The sequence below is a fragment of the Amblyomma mixtum genome, chromosome 3 (genome assembly GCF_055824585.1).
Source record: "Amblyomma mixtum isolate Tamu chromosome 3, ASM5582458v1, whole genome shotgun sequence".
In the NCBI taxonomy this organism is placed as follows: domain Eukaryota; kingdom Metazoa; phylum Arthropoda; class Arachnida; order Ixodida; family Ixodidae; genus Amblyomma; species Amblyomma mixtum.
The window spans coordinates 107,740,080-107,753,605 of NC_143014.1; the positions used below are offsets into that span (position 1 = coordinate 107,740,080).

Below are 13,526 nucleotides of genomic sequence, written 5' to 3' on the forward strand. Positions count from 1 at the left end.
GCGTCAGCGGTGGCATCCATTTGAAACTTGTTTGCTTTATGGGGTTTCAATGCCCCAAAGCAACTCAGGCTATGGGGGACGCCACTGTAAAGATTGTGTGAAGTATGAAAGTCATTCTTGAGTTTTTTTCTATGCGAATTTGTTAACGCTTTTCAGAATAAACAGCAAGAAACTAGAAAGGTGCTCATACATGCAGCTAAGAAAATCACAATTAACTCTTTAGTTCATGATAAGTACTTCTACTACAGTAGAACCCCACTATAGTAAAAAAAAAAAAACTCGGATATAGTAAAGTGAAATTGTAGTCCCATTTCGCCTTCCACAGACGGCTGTAAGTTTTTTGTTTTTTTTTTTCGTTCATAGCAAAGATTTTTTTACAAGCAACGGCTATAGCGAAGAGCGTCTGGCCATGGCGACATACTTAGCTCTGTGCAGAATGATGACATCCCGGCACGTGTGAAGTCGAAAATCATGAGCGGAGGCCAATATCATATACCGAAGACGATAAAACGGCGCTTTTCGAGATGGCTTCACCACCAGGGTGTCGAACCGGAATTTTTTTTAGTTCGGTTTGGGTTCATGCCTTTCGGATTCAGTTCCGAGTTTGGCTCCGGAGCGACATTCTGTTCCAGTTCGAACTAGTTCGGATCGCATCAAACCGGTTCAAACGGGTTCAGACGATAAAAAAATCTGAACGTAGATGGTTTTAAGTCAACTTGATTATGCTGTTTACTTTTCTGTGTGATATTAGTATATAAAATAAAAAACTGTAAAATCTGCTCAATGCGAGATGTTTTGATTTTACCCACTTTAATTTACTGTCCGCGGCAAAAAGATATAGGAGGTATTCACTGAGGCCGCACTACCAGACGGCGCGAGTGTCGCCGCGGCAAACGCGCCATGTTTGCGGTCGTTTCACGCCAGCTCGCGCAGTGATCACGGTACGCCGTGAGGTACCCGGCCTGAACTGTTAGTGATCCGTAACATATTTGCACGTCGTTAAATGCATCAGCGACCGCGTACGCTTATTGTGCATGAAGTTTGCAGCAGAATTCCTCTGTGTCATGATAAAACAGAGCTGCCTCAACTCGGCAGCAAAACTGGCTGGCTGCACTGCACGTAAAAATGTACACGACTTGCAGCTTTTAATATCAGTTGAGAACTCTCAGCTAGTCATTCAAGGCACATCGTGGATAAACAGCATGATTAACTACCGAAATTCCAAAACTGGCGCCGCAGAAACTGATAATTCCAGCGGCGGAACGGTTAAACAAACGCTCGCAGCACGAACGTCAGACCCAGCGAGAATATTTTGCATGGTTAGCCCTAGGCCGGCTGGGCACCAAACTTTTCTTGAAGGCCAACATCCTCGTTCTGAGTCCTCACTGTTCCATGGCCTACAAAGCCATTCACCTGCTGCCGCAACACCTTAAATCAACAGCACTCAAGGACCAGTTACAGATCATTATATAAGCACTTCATCTGCACCTTTCTCCCCTTTTGTCCTTCCCATCTTTTACTGCATTAGTCGTATGAGTGTCATTCCCCCAAAACAGTGCAGTGTGATGCCTCCATACTTCAGAAGCACCATCCACCTCCACCCTCCAGTAGTGCTACCCAACACCCACTCAGCCACTCACCTTCACCCTCCACAAGCCCACACAGCGGAAGCTAGCACGTATTTGTCACATTACATCTCATGATCGCCCACCATTTTTTAGAGCACTAGCGCTAAAACTCCCAACATCAGATTTGTCGAAGTTTGTCTGTCCGAAGCTTGTGGGCAGCCTGCCAGCAGGCTTTATGGCCAACTATGCAAAACACTTTATTGCAAAATACTCTACGGCTGCGAGTGGGTTCCGAACCTGTGGTGATGCAAACAGATCAAGCTCGCTGGCCACTGCATTAGACCACCACACACTGCAGCAGCCAAACAGTCTCTCACACTGTGCTTAGGATGTCACTGCCTTCATCAACTTCCATTCGTGTGCAATGGATCCAGAACACACCAATGTAGCACTTCCCTCTTAAACTGAGCCTCGGACCGAAACCAAAGTGAAAACCAAATGAAAACTGAAGCGCAAGCACACCTAATTCACATTTAGCCTAACCACACTGAATCGCCCATAATTTTTTTTTCTTTCATCCCACTTCCTCGTAACACAGAGCAATGAACTAGACATTTGGCCAGCTAACCCCCCCCCTTGCTTGCTCTCATGCTACTAAGTAAATTAAACAGTCGCAACATTATATTTTGCTTTCAATAGGCTCTTTAGCATTACCCCCATGTTGCAATTTCTGGAACGAATGTGTTTAATACAAGATGACAAAGATAGAAAAATGAAAGAAAAGTACTTACCACGGAAATGATGCCCCTACGGCTTCCCAGTCAACATCAGAAGATCTGGCTGCATTTAAACCGTATATTCTGCAAACACAAAATAAAAAACTTCATGTTTTGACAAACAACTAAGAGTGCACTCAGATTGGCCCGTCTGATTTGCATATGACCATGAAGACTAATTAGCAGAATATAAAAAACAAGCATGGCAGAAATAACTATAGCTGAGCACATCCCCGGGGAATATTTTGCAACTTGGGGTACTGTGCACCACTGTTGCCGAAAATATATAACTGGGGAAAACAAAGCAACTTTGACTGCAAAACAATATCATTTAATAATGGCTCTAATAACCAAGTCTGACATGTACAAGAGATGAGATAATAATGCATTATCTCAGATGTTAGTTTTGTATGCCCACATTAAATGCAGTTATATGCCATGATTATGACAACACCCAGAAACTAACTGCAGATTTACACCTGAACAGAAAACTCTAGTCATCTCTAGAGACCAGTATTGTTCAAATATACAGCTGTCATCACACTTACCCTAACATGCATGATGCCATCCTAGATGTGTTATATATAACAGTAAAATTTGACAATTACAGGAAGAATACTAACCTGACTTGCATGTGCATGAAACTGCAGCCACAAAACTTAAGCTCTGTGAGCATTACATATGAAAAAAACAGTTCAAAGTGTGTTCATGTTAACCATAATGACGGCAGTAGAGCAGGGTGTTGCGATGAAGCTAGTTTGTGTGACAGTGTACCAAAAGTAACCATGTATCAAGGCTAGGCTTAGACATGTTTAGTTATTCATGTTCACTTGTGTCATTAAGGTCACCTGACTACGGCTGTTGTATGTGTAGGCCTTGTTACCATCCTTTTGTCTTCTCCCAGCCTAGACTTGCAGCAAAATGGAATATAGTAGAACCTCAATGATATGATCACGGTTGATACAAATCCTTAAGATTCCCTGTCCGGGGCACATTATGTACAATGCAAAAAATTTCGGGTGTTCCGAACATTCTCCCATGACACTACAGCAGCGACTGCACCCTCGAGCACTAACCCCCATATTCACAAACCTGACTTTTCCTTAACTTTCCCCTCTAACCACTTAAAACCTCCTTAAGCTGTTTCATAAACTGCACTTATGAGCAAATCTGTCCTTTCCTTATACTTTACTTATCCAAAGATGTAGGTAGGGGCCTGCCTACCTTAAGCTGTACTTTAGCTGCTTTTTCAACATGGCGGACGATATAGACGACAACATGAGTGAGTTCATGAATTTCTACGACCGTGTAGAAGAAATAGAAGAGAGAGGAGCGTATGTGTACGCGCCACCACCCAGGCGGACGATAAGGGATCGCCAGAACCCAATGGAGGTGTTTGGCGAGTTGGAGTTCCTGTGCCGCTATCGTTTTTCGAAGCGAGCAGTGCTGCGCCTGCTGGACATGCTGCCCTTTCAAGCCAGCGCTGACCAATGCGGTAACCCACTACCGCCGCTCCTCCAGCTTCTGGTCGCGCTCCGGTTCTACGGGGCTGGATGCTTCCAAATCGTGGCCGGCGATCTGGTTGGCATTTCTCAGCCTACGGTGTCGCGGGTTATTGGACGCGTATCGCGTATGATCGCCGCCGCTGTGTTCCCTGCTCTCGTGAAGCTACCGAGTGCTGCGAAAGCCCCAGCAGTAATGCTGCAATTTTACGGCATCGCGAAGTTCCCCGGCGTGACAGGGGTCATCGACTGCACTCATGTTCCAATCAAGAGCCCAGGAGGTGACAACGCGGAAGTTTTCAGGAACAGGAAAGGATATTTTTCCTTCAATGTGCAGGTAAGTGGACATCGCTTCGTGAAAGTAGTTGACTACCAGGCGAACTGTGTTGGCCCCCGTCGCGGTAGCAAAGTGGATAGGGCGCATGACTGCTGAAACCGAAGACGCAGGTTGAATCACGGTCGCGGCGGCCGCATTTCGACGGAGACAACCGCAAGGCGCCCGTGTGCTGTGCGATGTCAGTGCATGTTAAAGAACCCCGGGCGGTCGATATTTATCTGGAGCCCTCCGCCAAGGCGTTACCCGATGCCGTCTAGGGGCCCATATACCACACCATGCCGAACCGTTTTGATGTCGTTCGTGAATTCGCGTTGCCGCGAGCAAATCTGTTACCGTTTGAAGATGCTGCTATACAAAGCTTTTTGATGGTGCAGCTTTATGTGTACTTGCCTTGGATATGTTAACTGCACAAATGCAATTAAGCTTACAATGCGTATATTTTTAATTCCAACATCTTGTACGAATACTTCAAAAGTACCAGTAACAATCTAATTTAGTAGCATCTCATTTCATCAGGGACGCCACTGTTAACCATTTTTGTTAGCTCTTCGTCATGCTGCTGTGTACAACACAAACAGTGCGAGCCTGTGGGAAAATTTGACAACAATCAAGTATTTGACATTACTTTTTGTCATAATACGTGGAGGAAGCACTGCAGTGCTTTTTTTTCGCATGTATTTTTTTGCATGTAATTGTAAAACACAGTCTAATATCGGATTGTTTACATCTTTATGACCCATCTCAGGCCATCACGGGACCCCATTTGGAGTTCTACGATGTTGTAGCGAGCTGGCCCGGGTCAGCTCACGACAGCCGCATCTTTGACAGCAGCAATGCCCGTGTGCAGTATGAGAATGGCAACGTGCCTGGCCTGCTTCTGGGAGACCAGGGGTATGCCTGCCGCTCATACTTGATGACCCCGACAAGAGAGCCTGGACAAGCTGGCAGCCCACAACACAAGTAAGCCGATGTGCTCAATGTACTTCGCTTCTAAGCTGGTTCATGAAATTCATTTGGAAAGGTATTTGTACAAAATAGAGATGAACATAGCATGAAATAAAGCGTTCTTTACTTCCAGACTTTAGTATTTGTGCTGTTTTGCAGCATTCTGTTTGCTTCCTTCTGAGTTGATACAGTGTAAATGAAATGCCACAATTGAGCACATGCAACTGCAAATGGTATGCAAATGGTATGTACCTAGAATGAGAACAAATTACGGCCATCAAATGCTGAGCTACACCCTCCCGCATCAATTAAACAAGGAGTCCAAATTGATGTACAGGTAATGCCAAATCTGTTATTTATTTTGTTTGTTTGTATGCTCGTTTGTTCTTCGAAAGTGCTCTGAAGTTTGTGTACCACTGCAATGCCTCTGTGGGGTGCGTCGGCCTCGTCAAGCCTTTCACTGGCTTTTTGTTGACGCACCCAACATCGACATGATGTTGAATAAACATGATTCTGATTCTAGTTCAGTGTACAAGCAAACAATTCATATATATGACTGATTTGTATCTCCAGCCTTCCTTTTTTGTACAGTCTTTCAGCAAAACTCTAGTGCTGAAATGAATGAAACCACATAACCCAATCTCTTGCCTTATTGCAAGTCGAATTATTTCCTTTTCTTCATGCAGGTACAACAAGTCTCAAATAAAGACGCGGAACACAGTGGAGAGGGCTTTTGGGATCTGGAAAAGGAGGTTCCCATGCCTGACCATGACACTCCGGATAAAGACGACGACGACACCAATTGTGATAACAGCATGTGCTGCCCTGCACAACCTGGGCCGGCTACTCAATGAGCCGTGTCCACCAGCACCACAGCAGCCACCTCCTGACAACCATGACCAGCCATCTGGTGAGCTGCAGCCAGCAGATGGCTTCAGAGTGCGTGCAAGGCTCATTCAGGAGCACTTCGCATGAAGCAATCGCAAGCAAAGCTTCAGGAAAACCAAGAACCTGCACTGTATCGTTATATCTGTATATAAATAAACAGACAAATCAGTTCAACGAACACAGACGAAAGAAAAGAATGACAGCACGTGTACTGGTTTCAGTGCATGTGTCATGCTTTTCTGTCATCCGCGCTCATTGTACTAATTTGACTACTCCTAGTAAAATGAGTCGTCTAGTTTCCAGACTTCATCAACACTGCACTTGCCTAACTGTCACAGTAGAGGAGCAATCAGCCTACACAATGTAGTAACAGCCTGTTGTATACATTTCCAGATGTTTGGCTGTGCATTCACCAGTGAGCCCGTTTGCATGCTAAAGCTAGTGGCAGTCGCTGAAATGGCACCAAAGCAAGCAGTATTCCTCATGAGATGACAGACCAAAACGCTGTTCAGCGATGATAAATCATGAACTTTTTATTGGGGCTCCTCTCCCTTTAAAGCAGCAGTTTTTGCATTAAGGAGCTCGAGCTTAGCTTGCTTTATTTTTAAGTTGAGCTCGAACAGCTGCTTCTGCTGGGCCAGCTGGGCTCTTAACAACCTCATTCTCAGGAGGTGCTCTTTTTTTTTCGCTTGTTTTCCTGGGAAACTCCCACCAAGCGAGCCTGCAATTCTGCCTCGCCAAAGGCAGTACTAATGCGCTTGCGCGCCCGTGGGACTGCTGCTGGAGGTTCTGTAGCCGCACCACTTGCAGGCAGGCTCGATTGATGGGCTGCAGGCTCGCCTGGCGTTTCCTGAGCTGGAGCAGGGTCGAGGCTTGCCTCCTCTGCTGCTGCATCTCCGAAATCATCAGGGCTGAGCTGATGCTCTTGCCAGTCAGCTTCTGCAAAGATGTTAGCCATTATCGCATTATAACACAAATATCACAAAAAATGGAATGCTAAATACAGAAACCAACAGAAACGGGTATGTGACAGGTACAACCGCTGGACAAGAGGGAGGAAAAGAATGCTAAGTTTGCTGTCATCTTACAGCATACGAGCAAAGAAGAAAAAAAGAACTAGATATGGAACTGTGGAAATGAAACATGGCAGTTAAATAGAGGCACGTGAAAAAGAAAATTTTTGAATGTAACTAGAACTACATACTCCAAGCAAATGCGTCAAACTAGTATGATAATGCACTAGACAGCAAATAAAAGCAAAATTCACAGAAAATATGACCAGCAGAAGTTACTCAGCAAAACAGCTGTGAATCACTTGTCGTAGCACATCCATTTCACTGTCTGCATACATGAATATAATGAACAAAGTATCAGCTTGCATGGTGCTCGTTATCTAAATAGCTTGGCATGGCATAACTGACAATGTTTACTCAGCAAGGCTTGGAGACACTTGTGTCCCCTAGCCACTACATAAGCAACACGCAAGTTACTCGTGTCATATGGCAGGTTGCTTAGCCACAAGTCGATGTGGAGGCACATTAACCGACATGTTTTGTTCATGTCACTTGTGTGCTTCGGCCATGCGACAGAAGCTCAGAATAATAATGCAGGACGGGCAGCTTTTTAAATGAAGAGGAAAAACAACCGGCCAAGTTTAGAAAGATATGCACAAAAATCATACCATTAGCATCTTGCGTTGCTTGCAGCAGTGCCACTACCGCAGGGGTGTAACTGCTACGGCTGCAAGGGTCGGTGCTGTGTCGGCCACGGTCGCTGTCATAAGATATTTATGACTCTAGTGTCCATGTGACCAGCCACAGCACCAACCCGTTGCAGCTCGTCAGTCATCTGACTCCTGGGTGGGCTCCCACCACCTGGAACAATGCACGTTTTTCAAGATTAGCATTCTCTAGGCAACATATACCACAAAATGTGACAGGCAGCCATTCGCCTGAATCCAGTGATGTGACAGCAATGTGTCGATGTGTCGTGCGCAGCCATACGCACCCTTGCTCTAGAAGTAGCAATAATAATACTTATGCTGACTGACCTAAATGCTGTTTTTATCTGTTAAACTGTTAATTCAAGAGTTAATCAACGAGTGAATGTAAATTTCATTAGTTCACTGGATGTACAGTCACAAACAGGTTATACAGAAGGTCCCACGGGATAGACTGCATCAGGATCTCCTGTAGTAATAAATACAAAGGAGTGTCAAAATATGGAGGACAAAAATGTGATCAGAGGTGTTCGACCTACTAAATTATGCTGCGGCTGATATGGAAGTGGTTAAACGGGTAGCAGTGCGATAATTATGCGGTGGATAATTAGCTGTGCTGTTCACATTTCACGATGCCTCAATCGCACACCTTTCATAACATCCACCCAAACATCTTCACGACCCCTTCGTCTATCTGTACCGCTTCCGTTCAAACGTGTAGTGCCTGTGTCCTGTCATGCCTGTCTCGATTCGATCACCCCCTTTTCCTCACCGCTCCCCGTCCCCCTTATATATGCTGTTTGGTGGCGGCAGAACGGGGCAACCAGATAGTGGTAATCCAACAAGCAGCATACTTGCTCACAGCTTAATACTGCGATAACAACAATGTTATTTCCTCTCTCGTTTCATCTCTACCGACTCAGCTATTCAACTCTGATCTCGATCGGGATAGACTGCGGTCTACGAAGAAAAAAGTCGAGGTCTTACGCGTTGAACACCTGGTCTCTCTCGGGCGTGATACGGTAATAAAAAAAAAAAAGCGATAACCGACATGGCCGTGGTGAACACAGCGATCAGTACAGGAGCGGCAACGACGAACGACGCATCTGGCTGAATTCTGAATTCGCGCCCCGTCTCTCGGCCAGATGAGCAGCGCAGCGCTGTGCTTACGGCACGGCACCGCACGTCACTCGCCCCTGCAGCCGCGCGCGTCATCCGTCCGCCGCTTCTGACGCTTTCAAGACAATCAGAGCGTGCAAACCTACCTGTAGCAAAAAGTTGACGAGTATCTGCGCTCTTTTCCTTCTTCCACTTGACTTTTAAATTGTCCCAAAACATTTTTTAATTGCTGGTGACTTCGCTTCGTAACGCCGCACCGACTGTTGTACGCTTCCTCGATCGCCAACCACGCCGCACGCTTCCTGCCGGCGCACACAGCGTCTGTTTTTTTTGTTTTCAAGCACTGCGCGGTGTTTGTCCACCAGGTCGGTAAGAATTGCGCGTTCTTGTACACTTTGGAGCAAAAGCGATATCTAAAGGCACTAAACAGTAAACAAAAATAAAAGTTAGCAGCGCTTGACAGGAGGAAACAACACGAGCAAAAGGATAAACGACGTGGACGGTAGAGGAAGCAAGGCACAACGCTATATTGACGGCTGACGACGGTGGCCAGACTGAAAAGAAGACATCGCCTTTGTCAGCCGCTACTGATATACTGTTTTCGCGGGACTGTTTGAAAATCGCTCTTTTTACATGTCATTGCCCACAACTTTTAAGTAAGCTAAATAATACGTGTGTATCCTTTTAATCGCAAAGCGTAAAACTTTATAACCTCGCTCCCATAGTGCTTCCTTGACCAGAAAAGGATGACTTTCGAAAGTGCGTGTTAAGTGCCGTTTCTGAACTGGTCGTCGTACTTATCTTATACTTGTTCTTAAGCGCTACTTTCGAAAGTGTGACTTCCGTGTTAGGATAAGGAACATTCTTGAATACGGGGGTAAGTGCTGCCCACACATCGCATTTGTGCCATCAGCAGTTGTGTGGCACGATCATGAGCAGTGAGTGGTGACGTGTGGTACACATTGCGAGCAGTGAGCGACGGTGCACGGCCTGTACATCGCCGACGTCGCAAGTAGGCGGTAGCATGCAGCCTGTACAGTCGCAAGCAAAAAATATTAGCACAGATCGCTGGCAATCAGAATTGGAATATCTCACCACGCGGCGCTGCGGTTCGCAGACCTGCATATCGGGTCGTTTCCATGTTTGCAGCCTAGGCGGGGACGGCAGGAAGTAGGCTTTATCAAGCGTGCACCGCCTGAGCGTTGAATTGCCGACCCTACGTGACTGCATCATGAGCAAAGATGGCTTCTTTTTATTACTGTTTTTTTTTTATGTCCGCAATGGTTTGTCAAAAGAAACTCGCGGGAACAATAGATGATAGCGCCGCTTTTAACTGGTAATATTGCTGGTCCGTGACAGTCCGCTGAACCCCCCAATACTGTAGAATGGAAACGGCCCGGCAATCTCGTTATCAGCCTCTTCGCCACCCGCAGCGCCATGCGTTGTCATTCTGGCGCTTCGGTGTTCCGTCATGTGCGCTAATCTTTTTAACTCGCGACTGTACATCGTCAATGTTGCAACCACCTACAGCCCAGTATACACCACAAGCAGTGAGCAGTGCCCCGGGCCATAAATAAACCCTGCCAACCATAAACAGAGCTGCGTAAATGCATTTCCTGTGCTTCTGCATATGGATTTTGTTTGTTTTGGGTTGACAGAAATTTCGCATGATACAAGCGTTTTTTGGGGAACCCGTGAGATTTCTATCATCGAAATTGTACAGTATAATAAAATTATTATGAAGAAAATTTTATTATTGTTGGGTAAACTGTATTAGAAGCCAAGAGCCCACATGTCAACACACCAAACAAAAGGTGTGAATCTGAACTGTCAGTATAAATGCCGCCCACCATATCAAAAATGTTGTAGAGGTGCATCATTCGACAACAATAACGGTCCCACCTACCGCGTATACTTGTGTAAGGGCCGTATCCTCAACTTGGCAGCCGGTATTTGGAGAAAAAAATAGTCAGCCAAAAGAATTGCTTTATGTGTGCATAATATTGCCCATGTGGTGTGTTACACTGGGAGCTGATAGACGATAACTGCCTGTGACACTCGGTAAAACCACACACGCGTCGTCTTGCGTCGGACTCCGCCTGGAACTGTGAACATGTGGTGCCGCAGCACTGCTAACTTGTCTTGTGCACCTGGCGTTCGCACCAGAAAAGACAAAAACGTTATGCTGTGCAAATGAACTAGAATGGGGTGCACCCATGCTAGTGGCGCGCTTCTTTGCAGCAAGGTCTAACCTTGTTACCAGTTCACTATTTTACAATACTAATCTCACATTAAAATGAAAGTGTAACAGATTTCCACAAGGCCTTCGACAGTGAAGTGTGCTGAAAAGCAAGCCACGTGAACACCACCCCGCACATACGGCCATGTGGGGCGCTGCTCCAAACTGTCGGCCGTCGGTGAGTTGAGTGCTAGATATTCGAGGGATCTTGATCTTGATCATGCGGAGTTTGCCAGTATAAACTGATCTAGTGACCTGTTTTACTTTATGCAGTTGATACTTTGTGCGGTTAATTCATGCAGGTTGTCGGGTGCACGTCCTATTATCTATACTTTCAATGCATAATGTATTTGAAGGATTCACCGGGACTGCACTGGTTAGTCTTAAAAATGCGCGTCACGGTATAAAAAAGGGACACATTATCGGGGCTCCACTGTAGACGGAAATAATTTATGGAAAAATGTTGGTCCCGTTTAAGGGCCACATCCCGTCAAAACCGAAAAAAAAAAAAAGCGGCTATTACACAAGTATATACGGTATAACAAACACTCATTTAGTAGTACGAACAAAGACAATGCAACCATCACAATTTGCATTAGGGCTATGGCACTGAATCTCAAACAAAATGAATCTCTCATGGCTTAAAGCTTATGGGGCTCTTTTAACATGCACTGGCAACGCACCATACACAGGCTTCTAGCATTTCGCCTCCATCGAAATGCGACCGCCGCAGCTGGGATCGAACCCACGTCTTTTGGGCCAACAGCCAAGCACCATAACCACTGAGCCACAGCGGCACTAAATAGAACAAACGCTTGTGGATACAAAATTTGGTTACAGCAAGCACACGGGCACCAGGAACTCGCACTCTAGGGCACGCTACACAGTCTTGATCATGGTCCTACACAAACATCGATACTGCTTCCCCTTTTCATGCGAAGATCTTGAAAAGGGTGTGGGTTACAAGAAGAAAAGAGAAAAGCAAAAGAAAAATCATAGACTACCTCTTTGTAGAGAGTAGATGCAAGCGTGAAATGCACTGCAGGCAAGGCATACCACATTCTAGGACAGCTCATAGATACTGACAGCCGCATATGAGTCTTGGGAAGTTTCCCTCATCAGCCACTTTTCGTTCCTTAGCTTTTCTTCATGAGCGACAGCGTGCCCGGCTTTCTTTGCCGCTTTTTATGTATGTAAACCCGTGTGACCAGAGCTTGCCATGTGCCGAAGAAGAGGTGATGGTGCCAAAACATGCTACACTGAACGCTTGGGCGGTCAAAGCCGCCGTCACCACCCTCCACCAACTACAAATTAGAGCTCGTCACAGGCCATGCTGATGGATGGTGCCACGGCACCTGTGTCCTAATGTACACAGGCATTATGTATTGACAGCAACCCAAGCAGTGCTGCCGCGTCACTTATCAAGTGTCCCCACGACTATGCGTGTACCTCTCTGGCTGTAGGACAGAACTTCGGTTCCCTCATGTCGCGTGATAACTTCACCCACCATGAGACCACGAAGACGCTGTCGTTGATGCATGCACTGCTCTAGCGGCAGCATAGTATGTAGCACCAAGGGGTGAATTGAAAGTTTCGCCAAAGTTTGTTCCGTATTCTCCCTCTGCCCTGGCAGCAAGGTCACCCGCAGCGCACCAACAACAAGAGCTAAAAGCATTTCATGTTCAAAAAAAAAAAAAGAAAAAAAAAAGTAAAGTCCACCTCTGGTACGCAGCATCAGCTTGCCTTCCATGCACTTAATTGTGGGCTTTTCCCACTTCAGGAAACGACCTTGTGGCAGAAAAAGAGTGGCCCTCTTGTGAGTTTTCAGCGGTACCCCCTTTAAACACTGGACACCGCGAATCTTCTTACGGTGGGTCATAATTACAGACTTATAGAGATCAACACAACTAACAATATTTCATGTTTGTGTAAAAAAAAAAAAGAAAAACAAAATAGGCGCTACACAGTGCCTTAAAAGAGATGCAGCCACACACAGCTTTGCCTTTTAGAGTTGTTCAAGTTCACAACGTTCAGGCAACAAGAGGGAATCCACTATATCAGCCTTATATCAGGGTACAAAGCAAGAGCTATTGTGGCGCTGATTTGACCCTCATGTACAGCCTTTGTCAAAAGTTTGGAGCCCAGGGGGTTTGCTTCTGAGCCACACTGTGTGGTTCGTAATGCATCTCCAGCGTTCCAAATTTTCTGAAGGTAAAAAGATTTCTGGTCCTGTCTTCTCCAATGGGTAGGGCTGCCACGAATGCTTCAGGAGTACCACTACAAGGCTTAGAAGCAATCCCCCTGGGCTCTAAACTTTTGACAAAGACTGTACTACCTATTACCGGCACACGGCTTTAACCATAACATCCGCACATCACCCAGTGCACTTCCAAGGCAATGACTCATCCAAAATTTAAGTTTGTCAAATTGTC

At 45.8% G+C, this 13,526-nt stretch overlaps 2 protein-coding genes across 9 annotated transcripts in view; both read right to left on the minus strand.

Annotated features, from left to right (window-relative positions):
- LOC149351296 (cyclin-D-binding Myb-like transcription factor 1) overlaps positions 1–13,526 on the minus strand; it is a 108,204-nt gene that overhangs the window by 16,628 nt on the left and 78,050 nt on the right. For 6 of the 7 annotated variants that reach the window (XM_089580612.1, XM_089580611.1, XM_089580614.1 and 3 more), the window contains one exon: positions 2,360–2,428. In XM_089580612.1, the coding sequence (XP_089436738.1) occupies positions 2,360–2,428 (69 nt within the window). Of the gene's footprint in view, positions 1–2,359; positions 2,429–9,950; positions 10,080–13,526 lie in introns of all 7 variants that reach the window. The other variant, XR_016290574.1, reaches the window with a different exon arrangement.
- LOC149351297 (uncharacterized) lies at positions 3,466–9,732 on the minus strand. 2 transcript variants are annotated; one of them, XM_089580616.1, is made up of 3 exons: positions 9,002–9,732; positions 7,698–7,890; positions 3,466–6,955 (listed from the first exon to the last, which is right to left on the minus strand). In XM_089580616.1, the coding sequence occupies exons 2-3, from the start codon at positions 7,704–7,706 to the stop codon at positions 6,605–6,607; spliced, it is 360 nt and encodes a 119-aa protein (XP_089436742.1). In that variant the 5' UTR covers positions 7,707–7,890; positions 9,002–9,732; the 3' UTR covers positions 3,466–6,604. The 2 variants fall into 2 exon arrangements, with proteins under 2 accessions (XP_089436742.1, XP_089436743.1); XM_089580617.1 differs by lacking the exon at positions 9,002–9,732 and adding an exon at positions 8,724–8,857.